Here is a 19374-nt window from a genome sequence, read left to right on the forward strand (position 1 = left end):
CACATAATGCTGGTTCTCCACTGATCAATAGAAGATTTCTGAACGAGGTTTAAAGTGTTGGTTGGAACACACATGAAATCCTAACAGCTCAGGATACTTTGAAGGGCATTGCTTTCACATGGTTCTCACTAGTTAAAGATTATTGATCTGCTGGCTGTCCAGTCAATGCCCTGAATACCTTGGAGAAGATGCTTTCAGTGGCCCTAAGGAAAACCAAAGCTGCCTTCCAGTCAGGTTCAACTCTGGCAATGATAGGAAAGGTTTATAAAGTACCAATATTGATATTCTTCAAGCATCATTCTTTTTCTTTTAAATTTTCCAAAGCCTTTATCTAAGTAATTTGCACTCCTGCAAATATGATTGGTTTTGTAATGTTTCTTAGCCAGATTGTTTGTTAATCTGAATTAATTGTTCATTAGTTAAATGGCAGTTCCTTATTGTTAAAATACAGAGCAACCAATAATAATAAATATATAAAAAGCAAATGTTCTTTTTAAAAATTCTAAGAACAGATAAAATAGTCAAAACGTGCTAATGTTATTCATATCCTTAACATGATTTAGAAGTCATTAGTATCTTGTGAAAGGATTTTTGACCCAGAATTTCACAAGTAGAAGTGTGGGGTTCATGCTGAGTGATATGCAGCAAAATGAGAAGAACTTAACCAGAATTTGCAGGCTAAAATGGTTACTTTTGGAACCTCATCTTTGCCATTTCAGTTTGCAGATTTGGAAGGTTAGACAAAGTCATCTAGATCCCTGTATATAAAAAAATTATGTGTCAAATATTACCGGTCCACAGGTGTTCTTTGTGTTCCTTGCTTCAGTTTTGACAAATCTTTATAAAATTTAAAATATATATATATCTTGAAGTATGCTTGTGAGAGAAGGAGGCTCATGTAGGGTATGAATGAATCTTAACATGGTTTTTCTAGATCACTTCAAGCATATAGCTGAGAAGTATTGAGAATTTTTAAGCCCAGGCATCTGTCAAGAAGAAGGAACCTCTGTTATTTTATTTATTGCATGCTATTTTTTAACATAACATCAGAACTGTTTCACAACTTTCCAGGTTTCTGTAGCACTGAATAACTAATTTTCTTAGTTTGGTTTGAAATTTCTGCAGGGGAAAAATGACCTTTGTGTTGTAGTACAATAGCAACATTTTACCTCTAGATAATAATTGACATTTGTTTCCTGCACAGATTAATGAAATGGTTTGTAACAGTTACAGCATGCAGGTTTATTATACACCTATTTGTGTAATTGGCACTTTATGGTCCAGAAGCTCAAGGCAATGTACATAATATCTCATCCCACCTCTTTTTCTGCAACATCCCTGTTAGGTAGATTGAGTTGAGATATATAGAGAGATAAATGATAGGTTGGTTAGTTAGTTAGTTGGTTAGTTGGTTAGTTAGTTAGGCAGGCAGGTAGACAGGCAGACATATGACAGATTTGAATCAATTTTTTACCTTGTAATAACCCTTCATTTCTACACTCTTGAATGCCTGAAATTATATTACTATTGATTCCTAATAAAAAAGACACCAAAAAATCTCTATATGTAGAGATTATAATTATAAACATTATTTCTATATTTTATTCCCGCAAAACTATTATTTAATAAATAAATAAATAATCACTTCTTACATTGATAATTTACTAAACTGTATATTATAATAATAATAAATACAGCAGCAGTCATGTACATGAACAATATTTTTTAAACTTGTTTTGCTACTCTCCACATCTCAGAATGAAAGCCAGTTACCGTAATTAAAACCAAAATTAAAAATATTCAATTAAAAGCCTGTTTTAAAAAGTATGTTTTAAAAATCAGTGAGCCAACAAAGAGCTATTGGTATCTGTAGGGGGAGGGCCAGGAAAGGACATAATGAAACATGCATCATAATCAAACTCTCCCCTTACATACTTACATATGCTGTGCAGAATTCTGAATATGAACATATGCTATGACACCACATTGCAGTTTTCATCATTTTGATGTCATCACAATGAGAAACAATAGAGAAATTTCCATAGAAATGGAAGTTGCATTAAATCTACTAAATTGGAAAATTGGCTCGTAAACTGGTGGATTTCCAATTGATTGGTTCAAAAAAAAATTATTTTATTTTATTTTATTGCAGGGTGATAATAATGCATCTTTAAGTAAATGTCACCTTTTTTAAAAAAATAGTTCTTCTATAAGTCTATCCAGTTCTAATTCTCGTTCCTTGATAAATGTGGATGCTGAAATATTGACAGAGAGATCTATCAATATTGGCTATTATCAGCTATTATAGTTATAGATTATGAGTGCACTCATTTCAGATGGGTTTTGGCCAGATAGTACTATGGAGACAGCATTAGTTGTCCTTCTTGATAACGTGGGTTGTGAATCCTTTCTTTGTGACTGGCTTGAAGTTTGGTAATATCACTATGATAAACAATTATGCATCTTGGGCTGAGACCATCCAAGTAAGACTGTCAAGGTCTTGTCCCAAATTTTGAAAGCTATCCAGGTCTGGATGTGGGAGGAGCAAAGTGAGGCTCAATCCTAACAAGAATGAATGACTGCAAATATTTGGGCCCTGGATCTTGGAATCTTCCATTTTTTATCGTGGATGGGTTGTATTTGCTCATCCAAGCATGGATGAGAGTTCTGTTTGTTTGTTTGTTTGTTTGTTTGTTTGTTTGTTTGTTTGTTTGTTTGTTTATTTTCCATAGCCTCCCAGCTCAACCAAGTGACATACTCACAATTCATAGTTACCAAACAGATAGCAGTAAAAGCCAAGAGGGCCTTTATGCACATACTTCTTATGTAGCAGTTGTGCCCTTTCCTGGCCTGAGAGATCCTTCACATCTAATGAAAGGATTGCTGTAATGCACTTTACATGCAGGCCACCTTTGAAGATTAGTTGAAAGCTACAGTTAGCCAGAATGCAACCACACAGGCAATGATGGCAGGTTTCATTATGCCACTGTCAACCCATTGCTCCACAAAATAAACTGATTATCAGTGCAATCCAAAGTGTTAGTTATCACCTGTAGAGCCCTTCCTGGCTTAAGACCAGGTTATTTGAAGGACAGTGTGCCTCCAGTTGTTTCTGTCTGTCCAATGAGATCTGGCAGAGTGGACATGTTTTGTTGTGCTGACACCTGTCTTCTGGAATATCTCTCCATCTCTCTCTCTCTCTCTCTCTCTCTCTCTCTCCCTCTCTCTCTCTCTCTCTCTCTCTCTCTCTCTCTCTCTCTCTCTCACGCACACACACACACACACACACACACAGAGAGAGAGAGAGATCCAGATGACCCAACTCTGAAAACTTTCAGGAAGCTATTAATAACTTGGCTGCTCTCCCAGGCTTTGGAGCAGGATGGTGGTTGAACCACTTTCAGGTGGGGGTGCTTGTCTGCAGGCTACTTGTGATTTCTTTGTGAAATGTTTTTCTTTTTCTTTTTTAAGGACATATTTTTAAGTAAATATCATTACTTTAGAGGAAAGCTGAAATTTAAATTTAAAATTAAATTAAATTTAAATTAAATTCAGGTTTCTCACCTTTGTTTGAAGGGTGGCATAAAGAGTGCCAAAATTAAGTTGTGTGTTGGGTACAGTTTGAGAATTATTATTTTATTTTACTGAAATTGTTTACTTTACATGTATGTATGCATTGTGTTTCATTAACAGAATTTAGTGCCAAAAAAGGTATATGGAAAATGCTGAGACTCATTGCAAATGAAATGTAACTAGTGAAAAATATAATCCAAATTACTGCATTTGTCTCAGAATATTTTAGACATAAAGCATCAGACATGTTGTATTTCTTCTATTCGTTACATTTCTAGACTTGGGAATAGAACGTACATTTCAATTTATATATCAATTTATGAAACAATTATCCTACATTCATAAGCAGTTCTCTCAAATACTTGCATTCAACAATATCACTTCCCTAGTGACAGTCTGAACACTGGAGAGGTAGAATGAGTATTACGTTTTCATTACATTAACAGTGGGAAACTCTTTTGTTTTTATTTACTTACTGATTTTTATTCAGGAGCTCAAGACACCATAAATAGTATATCTCCTCCTCTTATCTTTCCCCACAACAATGACTTGTGTGGTTGGACTAAGAGAGAAAGGCCAACATTAACTCAGCCAGGAATTCTCTGTGGCTAAGGGTAAACTAAAGGCAACATTTTAACTAGTTTACTGTACTGGCACTTGTACTGCTTGAAAGTTTCCAATGTGGAAAAAAAATACTGGGTTAGTTGGATTTATTCACATTTTAGCATACTTTTGGGCAACTTTCTGACTTGAAGTCCACTTTATTACTTTTTACCTTGTTTAAGGGACAAAAAAGAAGGGTTCATGATATTGTGTTGTTATTAGAGTGAGGGGGCTGAAACAATAAACTTCTTTTGCATTTTTGGTGAATTCTAAGTGGAAATTGTCTTGAACTTTAACATACATGTTTTACCCCATAACACTCTTGAATAGGAACAAGTGACCCCCTTGTTCCAGGGTAGAAGGTGTTAGGTGGTCTTAAAAGTGCATGAGCTTCTGAAAGGTTTGGTGCACTTGGTTTCCCTAAGTCAGAAAAAAAGTCCAAGACTTTCAACTTGACCCACTCTGGGTGTCTCTGGAGGGCATACATATAAGCTGCATATTGTCCACCCTTGTTCTAGGAAATGCAGGGAGCTCTTTGCCCAGAGAGAACCATTTCAGAGAGAAAATCAAAACACCTTGCTTACTTCCTGCACTGCCAGAAGCCATCTCCACAGAAACAGAAAGAAGCAGGTCATTGTTTCCTATGGATCCTCTGCTTGATGTTCATCTTCTGCCCCTTCTTCTTGTGCTTCTGCAGAGCCGAATTCGCAGGATGTGGAATGACACTGTTCGAAAGCAATCAGAATCCTCCTTCATCACTGGTGATATAAACAGTTCAGCATCACTTAACAGAGGTAATTATGGACTTTTCAAATACATATGACCTTTGTAATTATGAAGAATCTAAACAGCAATGCTTTGTTAACCTTGCAACATGTAGCATCTTGTTCCCTTGAATTAAAATGTTACCACAGAATAAAAGATCCATTGTGCACTGTATTTCATTAATAGAAAATACTTCTTTTAACTTTCTCTCAGTTCTTTAACATGGATATTAAATGTTGTTGACAGTCAGTTGCAGAAGGAGTAGCGGCAGTGAGGCAGAATAGTTTTGAGGTCAGACAGATAAAAGTATCTGTCTTCTTAATGTTACTGCTATTGCCAAGACAAATATTGTTGAGCTTAACTGCCATCCATGAAAGGTATTGGTGCATCCTGCTAAACACGGAAGTGCAAGAGAAGGTTTCATAATGGGAAAACTTGCTGCATAATGTGGAGTTATGCCATTTTCCCAGCATAGCCTTCCTGGGGTCTTCAGAAGTCAGGGGGAAAATCCATGTTAATATCATCTACATGTAGTAATGTAATGAAGATGTTTTCAGCCAGCCTCAACATTGGATCTAAAATTAAAGTTTTCCAAAATCAAAAAACCAATGTTCCGAACTCCATTAAAAGATGTGCCAGAATTCTGAGCATAGGAAAAACATTCCTCTCAGGGAATGTTCTCCCCACCACACACACACACACACACACACACACACACACACACACACACACATTATGTCTTTTTCTCTGCCACCACCACCATCAGTGATCACTAGCTCTAGAAAACAACTTTCTCAAAGATTCTGGGAAGGTTAATTGGAGCAGCAATGAGGGTAAGTGTATGTTTGTGTGGGAGAACGAGGGTAAAAGTAGTGCTGAAAAAGAGATCTGAAATCTCCGATCAGATTTTGGCTCCAGAGAAACAGCCATTGAAAACTGAAAGGCAAAGCTAGAGTCTTTCAGTGTCACTTCACATTGCCTTTTTTTTCCCCTCTGAAAATCCCAAGAATGATACAAGATGATGGGTGTTAAGTCTTCTGGGGGGAAATGTAAGTAATGGCAGTTTTCTGAATGGTTACCTTTCTGGAGGCATGAGAACTAGAGCCATGAAAATAATGGCATTTTTACTCATGCTACACTAGCTTCAATAGCTGTAACGGAGAACAGATGGGTCTCTAACTTAAAACTACAGCCAGAAAAAAAAAAAAAACCCTGAGATTACCATAATTATATTTCATGTTTGAGATACTACCATATCTTTCCTTGTTCTTGCCTCTTCAAGGCTGAATTTATACAGTTCTTCCAAGTATTTTTCATTTATTCCAATGACTTTTCTGACTGTCCTTTGGTGACATTGTTCTGTTTTTTCTCAACTTTTCTTAAGCATGGTTCCCAGAACACTATTAAAATCTTAAGAAGAGCTTAGTAGAATACAGGAAATAATAGTCCTGTGATTCAGAAACCTGATTGATACAACCCATGTTTGCCTTTTATACGCCAATGTTATACTATAATTATAACTAAAATTTCATCATCTTTTTCACAAAGCCAGTGATTCCCATTCCATGTTGACTTCTGATAATCACTGCATTGTTTCCAAAGGGTTTATATCACTGCATGATATTCTGCTCTATAATTTTCCCATGTAGATGCCATACTCTTATCTGTAATTTCCCATATTCTCCTTGGAGAACAAACAATGCTTGCCCTCTTTCAGTCATTTGGTTCTTCACCTGTTGTCCAGGGTTTTTGAAAGATAATGGACAACACTGTCAGTCAGTGTCTTCTATATGTTAGGATATAATTCATCCTCTGGACTCAAACTCATTCAAACTTAGCAAGTGTTCCTTGTTAGATGTGTATTAGCCTCAAACTACAGCCCTTCATTGTCTCTTTATAATCACCTAGTGGACTATAAGCTACCTTATTGGAAAAGACTACCTTATTGGAAAAGACTTATAGTGGACCTTATTGAGACCAAATTGGAACTAACTTCCTTTGTTAAATTACTCTGCTATGAACTTCTAATCATCATTGTTGTAAATTTATTAAAAATTGTTCTTCAAGTTCAAGATATTGCAATAGTAAGAAATAAGAGTTTGATGGAGATGAATGAAATCTTTCGAAAACCAGAAGGAAAAAAAACTAGCAAAAATTTGCAGAAGATGCTAATAGAGACACCTCCAGGCTGGATAAAAATTGATGATTTTTTTTAAAAAAAATCAGAAAACTGGATTTTTTTTTATTTTTATCAAATTTATTTTAATAAAATGCTTTTGGAGTAAAAATCTATCTAAAGATAGATTTCTGTTTAAGATACATTAATAATTTAGTTTATTCAGCATGAAATGGAGCTTAGTTATGTAGCATGAGGCTGTATATTCTGCAATATTTACATTTTTGGTAAACTCATTCAATGAATCCAAGCTCTGCAAGCTGAGACAACATGCACTGCATTGATGCATTCACACAATTTCACAGTAACCATGAGATAAATCATAAAACAAAGTTCAGGAATATTCCTTTATCCCATTGTTTTGCAAATCTGTCAAGCTTCCAAGTAACACGTTCCATTAAATAAAATGTCATCTTCAGGGTAGACAAATCTATGTACGCTACAAACTGTATGATAGTTTGAAGAGAAATGCATCTGTACCACAAGGCTCTAAATGGGAGGATGAAGGGCAAGCAGTAAAAATGAAAGTGAAATCTTCTAAGCAGCTTATAAATATAATATTAAAGACCACCTGTCATTTCAGATCCATCATGGCAGCGCCTGTTAGCGGGCATCCACTCACCTGCTGCCTGCCACGTCCCTCACCTTGTTGTGTCACTGCCGCATCACTAGCCATCCCTTTAAAGTGAATGGGACTGGCAGTGAGTCAACAGCGGGTCAGAGGAGGAGCCGCTGCGGGACAGAGATGACAGTTGCTCTTTAAAAATTATGATTTAAATCAAGTTGATTTATATCAAGCCTTTTTACTAGTGATTTAAATCATGATTTAAATAAATTTGATTTGAAACAAATCCACCCCGGACACCTCTCTAATTTAAATGAGCATAAAAAGCAAATGAGATATAGGACAATGAGATTTGAAAGATTGTTCTCAGCACGACCACACAGAACAGACCAGGACTCAACTGCATGTAGCCACTTGATAAAAGTAGTATTAACCTCATGTGAATTAGGAAGCTGTCTGTGTTTAGAATTACTTTTATTCACCATCTCTGTCCTGCCACCTTTTCATTAGCTAACCAAATATTTTTTTTTCTATTGCTTAAATTCTGAGCCACATACAGTACATGCTCTTGTGACATTTATCTTTGTTTCTGAAATCCATTTCTGATCGTCTACAGTAACTAATCTAGCTGGTCTCCCAACATAGAGAGACCTAAGTGAGAATCTTTTTTCTGTAAATTCATTAATTGAAATTAATATTTTCTTTCTGTGACAGTCTTCCCAAGCCTCAGTATCCTCCACGTATCTAAAGTTTTATTCCCCAGAATTCTCAACAATGGCCAATCTAATGATTCCCCCCCCGTCTATATCTATCTATCTTATCTATCTATCTATCTATCTATCTATCTATCTATCTATCTATCTATCTATCTATTATCTACCTATCTATTTATCTATCTATCAGGAATGTGACTAACATTCAATCACCATTTGACCTTTTGCAATATGTCTGTTCCCATAAGACAGTACCTATTATCTATTTGAACTTTCAGGGTAATTTTGGAAAAAAATTAACTATTGAGGAACTCAGAAGAAGCATTACTGTTTAAAAGACATGTCTCACTTTAAAATATTACAAACTCTCTCCCCCTCTTTTTTGGGGAGGGCAAGCATCTTACTAATTAGTTGCAGCTATGGCCACAAGATTGTGGTTTCAATTTTCTTCCACTCCTCTTGCTAGACACAGCTATGACATCAAAACCATATCTGCTTCCCCATTAGCCTCTGTCAATCTCACTTAAAATGTAATCTGCTCCCCTCAGGTGAGAAATAAAATTTGAAGTAAGTATTCGTATAGCCGTGCTAAGAGAAAAAAAAATCTTATCAGCCAGGAAGCCTTTCTTAACACTTCTGCTAAAAAGAAGATACTGTACTAAATTTTCATGTTAAAGTGCAAAGATTCCTTTAGATAATTTATGTTTCCAAATATAACAGAAGTAAATTCAAAGAGTAAATTTATTTTATGTAAAGTGTAAATATTGATGGCAATATTAATTACTGCCTTTTAATCTCCCCAACTGGATGCAGACCAAGCATTTGTAAGCCATGGATCATCAACACTCGCATCTTGACTTGTCTCGCTGGGGGCCCTAGTTGCCTTTCTCCCAGCTTACCGTTTTAAGTAAATTATTTGGCAGCATGTATGAGGAAAAGATGCTACATTTAGGAAGCAGATAAATAGCAGAAGAGAACCTGAAGCAGCAGCTTCTGATCCTGAGCATATGGAGCAAGAAAGACATAAATATTTTTAGGCTTAAATATTGTAAATTCTATGACATGCCCATAACTATCTAGTTGTCCTCTTTAAAAACAAATAAAATGCAGGGGTTTATGGATTTCTAATCCAGTTGTGGTTTTTTCACCTTTAAACTACCATTTTTCAACATGTTTCAATTATTGCCTTCCTTCTTAAGTTATTTCAAAATCTTTCAATTTATTAAATTTGTTAGGGCCACCCAGTCATTAGATATTAGGTGACTTACAAAATCCCGTAGACAATTAAAACAGTTAAAACATGCATAAAGAGACCACAAAGATTAAAATTCTCAGAACAAATTGTAGAGATTGTAGTTTAAAAGAGCTGCAAGGCTATGTGATTTTATCTATTTCCAAGATCAGTTATTTTTCTATGGCCCAAACCTCCATGTAGTAGACATAAATTTATATTGGTAAAGCCTATACAATATCCTGTAGTTCTGTTGCACACCCATAGGTGATAGTAGTTGGTAATATGCAGAAGAAACAAAGAGCAGGAATGGCAGGGTGTGGGGTGGAATTCGGTCAGGAGCAGTCACAGTCTTGGCTTTCTGCTTGGGTTTTTAAGTGGCTTTTAGAAACCTCATTGCCCCAAAGAAAGCCTAAAACCAGGCAAGTTAATCATTCTGATTATTTGGGTACCTGTTCACCCTCATTTATGGCAAAGAGGGGAATTCTTCCAAAATGCAATCCTACTGGTAGGGAGCAGACAGCAAATTTCAGGCACATTCACCCGAAAACCTCTTGTTTTTCTAGTCTCTGCCAAGCCCGTGGCATGGAAAATTGTGTGCAATGTATAATCATCTTCTCTATTTCCTTCCTTACCCATTTTTCTTCACCAATGTTGTCTCCTTTTCCTTACCCAAAGATACCCCACCCCTTAAATACCCTGAATTCTGTCTGATCACTTATTTCAGTGAGTTTTTCATTTGCTGCTCCCCTCCTTATCATCTAGCCAGCTGCTGACAATCCATCTGACAATCTGATTTTATATTCTATCTTTATTGTAAAATGAAAATTCTTATTTGATTTGTGCATACAATATGCATAAATCATTATATGTGTCGGTTTATGGTTATATAAAATGCACAGACAGTTGTATAGGAATGTGAGTGGTAGAGAAAGAGTACAGATGGATGAATGAAAGTTATGTGTGAATAAGGGGGAAAATAGAAAGTGTATTGGCGTGGAATTACAACAAAAAGGATGGAAGGTTGCTATGGTAATAGAGGGAAGAATAAAGTGAATTCTGGTTCTTTTGCTTCAGAACTAAAAAAATAAATTAACTATTTTAGCTTGCCTACAGTTGTAGCATTTGATTTGGCCATAAGAAAAGTCTTTCTGAAGTGTAGAAATTTCCCTGCCCTAGAGGACTAACATGGCTATCTTTTAAGAGTTGGGTTTAGTTTTTGATCCAAATAGCCTACCCTTTGCTTCTTATTCTAAAATTATTGTAATCTATTGAGATACAGCTGCTTCATGAGGAAGTTAAATGAATTATTCAAACTTACACACCACCCAGTTAAATGTACTGTATATGGGGCTTTGTTTGTGTAATCCAAATTTTCCATTGATTGAGTCCCCTCAAAGAACCCACAAAATAAGTCTGCATCTTCCTTGCATTACACTTGGGGTATTGGGGGTGGGGGGTAGATAGAAGAAATGTCCCAGTGACTTTGCAGAGATAAGAGCTGAGCCTATAATTTCCTAACTTGGGTACTACATTGTATCAGCTCTGCTTTCCTTTGCATTGAGTAACATCAGCTTTTTTTGTTTGGTTTGAAATATTATTTTCCATCATATATTGCTTTTATATAACATAAATGCTACACACACACACACACAAAACTATCCTATGCTATGTGGCTTGAATCGAAATCATTTGGATAATAAGGTATCAGTGGTTTGATGTTTCAACAATTTAGCTCTCACGGGGACAATTATATTACAGTCTGCATGATTCCTTTTAAAACTTCAGAACAATTACCAGGAGGGTAATTTGTAAACTCATGAGAAGTGGCTTGGGCTTGCCTGAACAAGGCTCTGTGATTCTCCTTGTCATGGCAACACAATCTGTTTCAAGGGGGTACTTCATGTGACACAAAGCCTCAACAGTCATGAGCAGAGAGCTCTTGCAGGAATGGGAATTGCTGAACAACACAGAACAGGAAGGACAAGGAAATCAATGCAGTGACTGTATATTGCTACCATGCTATTTGGTCAAGTGCTTTCAAAGGAGGGGCTTGTTTAAAGCATCAAGCAAGTGACAAAGCTTTGCATGATCCTAGTGATTAGGAACGCAGCGAGATAAAGCTCCTTTCCCCAATTCCTCCAGACCAATAAATAGAAAGAAAACAGCTGCTGGATAACCTCCGACTCTGCTTTGGCCCAGGGGGAATTTCCTTGAAACCGAAATGTCTCTCCAAAAGAGGCTGCTAACTAAGGGAAGGGAAAGGAAGGCACCACCATACTTGCTCCCTTCAGGCAGAAACTAGTGTTGAACACAATGTACCTACTGTTTATTTCCCAAAAGTTTTATTTTCTCTACTTGTGAAAGGGAAGCTGGGCCTTGCTTAGGCCATACCCTAGCTTTGCCTATCCTCTTTCAAGTTCTATTGCAAAGCAGGGTCAAGCAGCCAGAATTTTATTTTTGTCTCCCTGCACTAGATAAAGACAACAAGTGGCTCAGGACAGGAAAAATAGCCCAGAAGGGCAAACCCTCCCTTGCCAATAGACAATCCTTAAAAAAATGTACAAAGAGCAGTTGCCACCTCCAATCAGGGTGAGAGAGATTTAGATCTTCTGCCAGAAGGATTTTGGCAGCAGTGGGGAAGAAGGCTGAGACTGAGGGAAGTGAAAAGATGGGAGATTTATTGAATAGGTAGATGTGCTTGAGTCACTGGGTGGCTCATTTACTCCCGCTTTGATATATTCTTCTGGAATTTCTTTTGGCATGACTTATGGGCAAGGATGATCTCAACAAGTTATTTATTCCAGCCCAATGGGAAGAAGCATAAACTCCAGACTAGAGGCAGTTTGTTCATTTGTTTGTTAAATTTGTTTGCTGCCCATCTTGCTAGAAGGCAACTCTGGGTTTCTTATAACATTAAAATATGTGCGAACAGGAATGCAGGCAAGATTCTTACAGAGTTTTGGAGCCACAGCACTGGCTGGCCTGTTGGAAACAGTGGGAGGAGTTGAGTACCATATCAGTTCACACGGCTGAGGCTATCCAAATAAATACTGCATGTATTAGAAATGAAGTAGTGGCAGCTGTTTCCAGGTAGGGAATGAGAAGTGCTACAGAAACCCTGTTGGATCTTTCCTTGATGGTTGCTGAGAAGAGGAGCAAGACCACATAGATATTTTTTCTTGTGGGCCAGCCTGGGTAAAAGGGGCAGATCACAAAAACTGACTACATTAAGAAAAGGAACGCTGCCAACAAGGTAACATAGAAGCTTCCTGCAATGGAGAGGAATGAAATGATAGCTGCTCGGGTGGAAAGGAGGGACCAAGAGTGTGGAATGACAGCTGCTGGGACTACAGCAGTGAGCCTGGGAGTAGAAGAATAACCCTTTCATGTTGTTCAAACCACACACAATAAACACAGTAGGGAATTTCTGAAAATACCTTTCTCCGTGGGTTTTGCAAGGCAGAAGGATGGCAGTCAACCAAAGCATTTGGCTTTGCTTGTGAATTCCCTGGCTCTTTCTGCCACCCTGCCCTACTAGCCCAACTGAGCACCAGCCACAACTGCACCTACCCTATCTCTGACTATAAATGCAAACTTAACATTCCTTTACTTTTGGCTATTATGTCAAACTAAAAACACAATAGTAGTTTGGCATTCCGCCTTCTACTTTTTGTGGTGCACAGAAATGTCAAGATTGGGTAAAATTCCTGTTCACTATTCTAAGAGATTCTAAATATTCTAAGACGTGTAGGCTCTTGTAATTGTGAATATAACATATATGAGTATCTTTATCCATCTCTGACTATCTGATGACTTTATTCTATGTGAAGTGAAAAATATTTGTAAAATGTAAATGACAAAACAATATTGGCAACAATAGCAAGAGAAAATAACTGCTGTATATATATTTTAATGAATTCAGTAAATTAAACCCATATCCAAGCAGGGAGACCTTGCTTCTGAAAAGCACTTAAAGTAAAACTTTTGTAATCTGATTTGTATCTCATGAAACTTAAATATTTTCAGAAGCACATATCACATTTTCTGTTACTGTAGCCAAAGTTTCTGTAAGTGGCATATGGTATAATTCACCCAGCAAAACCACTCTCTCTGCTCAAATGCACAAATAAGTTTTTGTTGGCTTTTTAAATCCTTGTTTTTAGTCTTTATGCATCACCCACATGGACCACAGTCTTGCCCAGATGCATCACAAGAAATGTTAGGTCGCTGAGGAAAAATTTGATTGGAGCCACTTCCCACAATTCTTTCTCTGGCTTTCTCTTGTAAAAATGTGAAAAAAGTTACTTTTCCAATTTATTTTCCTCATGCTTGTTTTCCTTTTCATATATAAAATACCTCTGACTTTTGAATGCTCAGAAACACAAGAACAAGCTACCACCCATGGCACTGTCATTGTGTGCTTTGTCTTAGATGATAGCAGATAGTTTCCCATCCTGCCAGAATGAATTAAAAAGGCCTATAATCTCACCTTTCAGATGTTTTTAGCTACTCATCCAAACTTTGGGGACTTGTCTCCAATCTCCATTCCCACCCATGGAATAGCTGTCAGACCTATTTCTCGTGCCTTAGCTATCTTCTATAGTTTCAGACATAAGAGTGAAAGATGCATAATTACTAATGTTTCTAACTGATTCCACATCCTGTTGAAATAAAAATAAAATGGAAAGAAGCAGTCCTCCATTGACTCAGAACAGTAGTGGGTTCCTCTTACCTTCGCTACCAGTTCGGAACTGTGAGTGTGCGTCTGCGCTTGCTTTGCTCACGCACAGCACTTCTGCGCAGAGCATCTGTGATGACGTCCAGGTGGGTGGGCGGAGCCTCCTGCCACCATCACTACCGGTTCACCCAAATTGGGATGAACCGGTAGAATCCCACCATTGACTCAGAAGAATAAAAAGAGGCGCACCACATGCCTTTTGTCAGGGATTCAGAAATCTCTGTTTCTATCTCCAAATCTTTCTATTGCATCATTGTCAAAACTCCTTTTGCTACCTTCTTTACTATCTGTTTTTTCTTAGTTCTGACAGTGGGTGTCAGTTCATTCCATGCTTTAGACTGTGCCCCTTTTTGGTCCAATTTCAGATAAACAAATTCAGAAATCTTGTCCCTTTTGGTCCTGATCCTCATAACATAATACAACATGATGGACTAATGTTAGTATTTTTGGGAAGAAATGGAAGAAGTGATTCCCTGTGGGCATTCCTTCTCCTCTTTGCAAGTTTCCCTATTTGAGTTTCTACTGTATCTCCCTCAGTCTTCTCTTCATTTGTACAATTTTCTTTATGGTACTTTCCAGCCTCATACTCCTGATTTCATACCTCAGATGAGCATTACAGGCTGGTTGAATAGATATTTCCAAGACTGAAATAAGTTTCTAACATTAAATATACAGCATACAGGATTTCAAACTATATAGGATTCAGTATTGCAAATGTCTGGGTACAAATTATCAATAGGCCATATTTAAAGTAGTAATGGCTTCTTTCCAGTAATGTAGAAAAAATATATTAAAGTTTTAGTATTTAGTATTCTTGGTTACTCCTTTTGCAGAATTAAATGTTGAAAGATATCTTTAAAAGAACACAGATTCTAATTTCACATTCTGAAAGCTAAACTAAAGCTGTTAACTATTAAAATATGATTCTCTTGGATTAATTAGTGTGCAGGTTCTTTGTGCAGTTGCCATATATATACAATATATACAATATTACTTGATTACTACTTTCACAGAATTATAGAACTGAGCTGGAGGAAAATACATACATCATCAATCTTTTTCATAAGTATAAGTATCCCTTTCCTATACCTAATATATTTTATTTCTTTTTTCTAAGAGTAGAACTTTGCATGTTCTATTACATTTCATTCTAGATATTCAACCTAGATTGTCTAACCTATCAATGTTGAATTTTATTTCTGTCTTCTAGGGTATTATTTATCCCACCCAGTTTTGTGTCAGCTGCAAATTTGATAAGCATTCCTCCACCTCTTCATTCAAGTCATTAATGAAACTGTTGACGAGTAAAGGACCCAGGATTGATCCTTGTGGCACCCCACTTGATACCTCTCTCCAATTTGATGAGGAACCACTGATGAACACTATTTGAGTATGATTTTCAAGCCAGCTGTGGATCCATGTAATAGACATGCTATCCAATCCATACTTAACTAGCTTCCTGATCAGATTTCCTGAAATTAACATATTTAATGTCTACTGAATCCCCACAATCTACTAAGGAAATTTTCCATTCAGAAAATAAGGAATTCTTCTTGACAAATCCATGTTGACCTTTGGTAATCACTGTGTTATTCTCAATCAGTCTCTTTATGGTCTTCTCTAAAATTCTCCCAGCTACAGTGTCAGATTGACTGTAGCTCTGTGCTGCTGGATCCTGCTTTTTCTCCTTTTTGACGAGAGGGACTGCAATTGCTCTTCTCCAGTCATCTGGCATCTCATCCAATCTCTGGGATTTTCGAAGATCAGACATTAAGGATCAGCCAGACCATCAGCAAAGTCCTTCTGTACACTAGAAAGCAATACACCTATCCCTCATTCAAAGAATTCCTTGACAATCTTCTGTCAGTTTCAGGTTTCATTTCTGCCCCTTCATGTTCCTCTTCACAGTTGCCTGGTGGAATATATGCCCTTTTTTTGGAGAACACAGAGCCAAAATAAAAGCTGGGTAGCTCTGTCTTTTTCCTGTTGCATTTTAGCATTTTGTCCTCTTCATTAAACAGCTGGAATACTAAAATTTTGTCTTCTTTTTTATTCACATAATTAAATAGTTTCTGTTCTGTTTGGCATCCTGTACCAACTTCACTTCAACATAAGTTTAGCTTTTCTGATACCATTTCTGCAGCTTATGTATATGTATCCTTTCTTGGTGATCTATCCTTCTTTCTATCTCCCATCTGTATCCTTTTTTATCTTCAGATCTTCAGTAAATTTTTGTGCAGCCACATTGACTTCTTATGCTGTCCTTCCTATTTCTCCTAATTGGAATTGCTTGCAATTTTGTTTTTATACTTTTTTAAAAAACCTTCATCTTCTCCTGCTATGTAATCCTATTTATCTTGCTCTGACTTATTAAAATACATTTTGAGATTTTCCAAAATATATTTTTGACTGCACTCAGCCTGTACATTCCCTTTTTGTTTTTGTTTATGTTCCTTTTGAATAAATAATATTTTTCACTTGCAATATTTGAATCATGGGAGTCATCCTACCAGGTCTCTGTTATGTCTATTAAATCTATGCCTTCTTATGTTAAGAATTTTAACATTACTGTGAACATCGCAAAAGCTGTGCATTTTATGAGCTAGTATTGTTTCTGATTTTTCACTGAATGTTTAATAAGACCCATTATAACAACATACTCTCTTCCTTCTCCAGTGCACAAGTGCTTATTGTAGGATTTTCATCTCTAAGTTGTATACAATTGAGTAAGTCCTGCTAACTAAGCTTGGCCAAATATAATTTTACAAGTCCTTGTGAGATGCAGCCCATTTCATGTCAGGTACCGCAAACCATGACCACAGAAACCACATCTCTCCCACTGACACTATGTACATATTCAGTTATTCACCTACATTCTTCTTCTTTTTCCTTTATTCTTGTGTATAACTTTATAGTGGTCATGTGATTAAAAAAACCATAAACAGCATAAAAGCATAAAAATGCATATATAACAATAACACCCTAAAATTAAGACAATTATTTTCCTGCAGAAAGCAATGGCAAACAATGCAAATAAAATAATCCTTCGAACAGGTGGAACTTCATTAGTAAGTAGAGTTCAAGTTGTTTATTTATTTATTTTATTTTATTTTTTAAATTTTTATACTGCCCCCTTTCCCGAAGGACTCGGAGCGGTGAACAGCCAAAATTAAAAACACACAATACAAATATTAAATACTTTAAAATGAAAAAGTTGTTACAGAAAAAACATTGAAGGAACATGTGGGAAAATTTGCAATGCCAAAAAATACTGCAAAAAAGCTAAAAGCAAGACATTAAAGTGGACCCCAAAACAGAATTCTATGTGTGTTGGAATACTGATTAGGTAATTTGGCCTAAATAGTTTCCTGTTTCCACCACTTGAGCTTCTAGATTCTTGAGCTTCTTTCCCAGATCTTCAAAGATCATAGTAATATGTTTGTAACTGTTCTTTGCAGAATCATTGTCCCGATGGGGCAGAAAAAAAGGAATAATTGACAGTGGACTTGATAAGCCTTGAGCTTGATAAAAATGATACACCTGGAAAATGGATGAAGAATCAGATAACTGGAGGAGGGCAAACTTTCCCATCTTCAAAAAAAGAGAATAGTAAGATCCAGGGAACTACAGATTACTCATCTAACATTTGCAGACAGATCTGCTTATCAGAATTGCCAACAACAAAAACCTGGATGGGGTAGCTAAGATTATCTGGAAGGCAATCTTTCAAAATATTCTTGAGGAATTGGCTAAAAATAACATTTAGCGAAGACAAATGCAGCATTAAGCACTTCATCCATTTTCTAGGAACTGTTTCTGTCAAACTCCAACTAAAATCTGCACCCTGCCGCAGGGAGGCGGAGCCGGTAAGATGGTTCTGCCCCAGGCTCCTGATGGAACCTGATAGGTTCCAGATGGAGCTTGGGCCATTTCCTGAGGCTCTGGCACATGCCTCGACTGGAGACCTAGTGGTCACCTGGGATAGGGCGGCCGCTGGAGCTCTGGATTGGATTGTGCCTTTGCAGCCTCTGACCCAGCGCCGATCTCAATTGGCTCCTTGGTTCTCCAAGGAGCTGAGGGAGTTGAAGCGCCGGAAAAGACGGCTAGAGAGTAGTTGGAGGGCCAGTCTTTCTGAATCTGACCAGACACTAGTAAGATCCCATATTAGGGATATTAGAGCACGGTATATTAGGAATTACCTAGTGGCGATAAAAGCAGCGAAATGTTATTTTGCTGCTCTTATTGCATCATCAGATAACTGCCTGGCCACCCTCTTTAGGATGACCCGCTCCCTGCTCCACCAGGAAGCGCGGAAGGACCCCTTGGAGGGTAGAGCTGAGGATTTTGGTCAGTATCTGTATGACAAAATCACTCAGATTCGGGACGATCTGGACTCTGACTGGGTAGTCTCAGGGGGAGGGACTGGGGCAGGTCTTGAGAATGTTATCTAGGATGAGTTTGATCCTGTGACCCCTGAGGACGTGGACAGGATTCTGGGCAGACTGAACACGACCACTTGTTTATTGGACCCGTGCCTCTCCTGGTTAGTGCTGGCTTCCCGGGAGGTGATGCGAGGCTGGCTCCAGGGGATTATAAATGCTTTGTTGGGTACAGCCTTCCCTGGGACCCAGCAATGTTGGTAAACTATCGTCCGGTCTCCAACCTTCGCTTTGTGGCGAAGGTTGTTGAGAGTGTGGTTGCGCAACAGCTCCCCCAGCACCTGGATGAAACGACGTATCTGGATCCGTTCCAGTCGGGCTTCAGGCCCGGGTACAGCACGGAAATGGCATTGGTCGTGTTGGTAGATGATCTCTGGAGGGCTCGGGACAGGGGGTGCTCCTCTGTCCTGGTCCTATTAGATCTCTCAGCGGCTTTTGATACCATCGACCATGGTATCATGCTGCACCGGTTGGAAGAGTTAGGGGTAGGAGGCACTGTGTTGCAGTGGTTCTCCTTCTTTCTCTCTGACCGGTCGCAGTCTGTGTTGACAGGGGGGCAGAGGTCGAC

The 19374-nt window shown here is 37.7% G+C and overlaps 1 protein-coding gene and 1 long non-coding RNA gene across 54 annotated transcripts in view; one reads left to right on the forward strand and one right to left on the reverse strand.

Annotated features, from left to right (window-relative positions):
- ADGRL3 (adhesion G protein-coupled receptor L3) overlaps positions 1–19374 on the forward strand; it is a 624693-nt gene that overhangs the window by 541640 nt on the left and 63679 nt on the right. For 44 of the 50 annotated variants that reach the window (XM_087888347.1, XM_034411052.3, XM_087888334.1 and 41 more), the window contains one exon: positions 4874–4970. In XM_087888347.1, coding sequence (XP_087744473.1) covers positions 4874–4970 — 97 coding nt within the window. Of the gene's footprint in view, positions 1–4694; positions 4971–15577; positions 16852–19374 lie in introns of those variants that run through there. The other 6 variants (XR_015732755.1, XR_015732756.1, XR_015732757.1 and 3 more) reach the window with 3 other exon arrangements.
- Positions 1–19374, reverse strand: part of LOC117661860 (uncharacterized) — a 66627-nt gene that overhangs the window by 17182 nt on the left and 30071 nt on the right. Inside the window, exon 1 of one of the 4 annotated variants that reach the window (XR_004590151.3) lies at positions 4761–4877. The exons of 1 other annotated variant lie outside the window; for it this stretch is intronic. This is a non-coding gene — a long non-coding RNA (uncharacterized LOC117661860). Of the gene's footprint in view, positions 1–791; positions 979–1652; positions 1754–4760; positions 4878–19374 lie in introns of those variants that run through there. 2 more of the 4 variants (XR_015732758.1, XR_015732759.1) reach the window with 2 other exon arrangements.

Source organism: Pantherophis guttatus, chromosome 2 (genome assembly GCF_059756535.1).
Source record: "Pantherophis guttatus breed Tessera chromosome 2, ASM5975653v1, whole genome shotgun sequence".
In the NCBI taxonomy this organism is placed as follows: Eukaryota; Metazoa; Chordata; class Lepidosauria; order Squamata; family Colubridae; genus Pantherophis; species Pantherophis guttatus.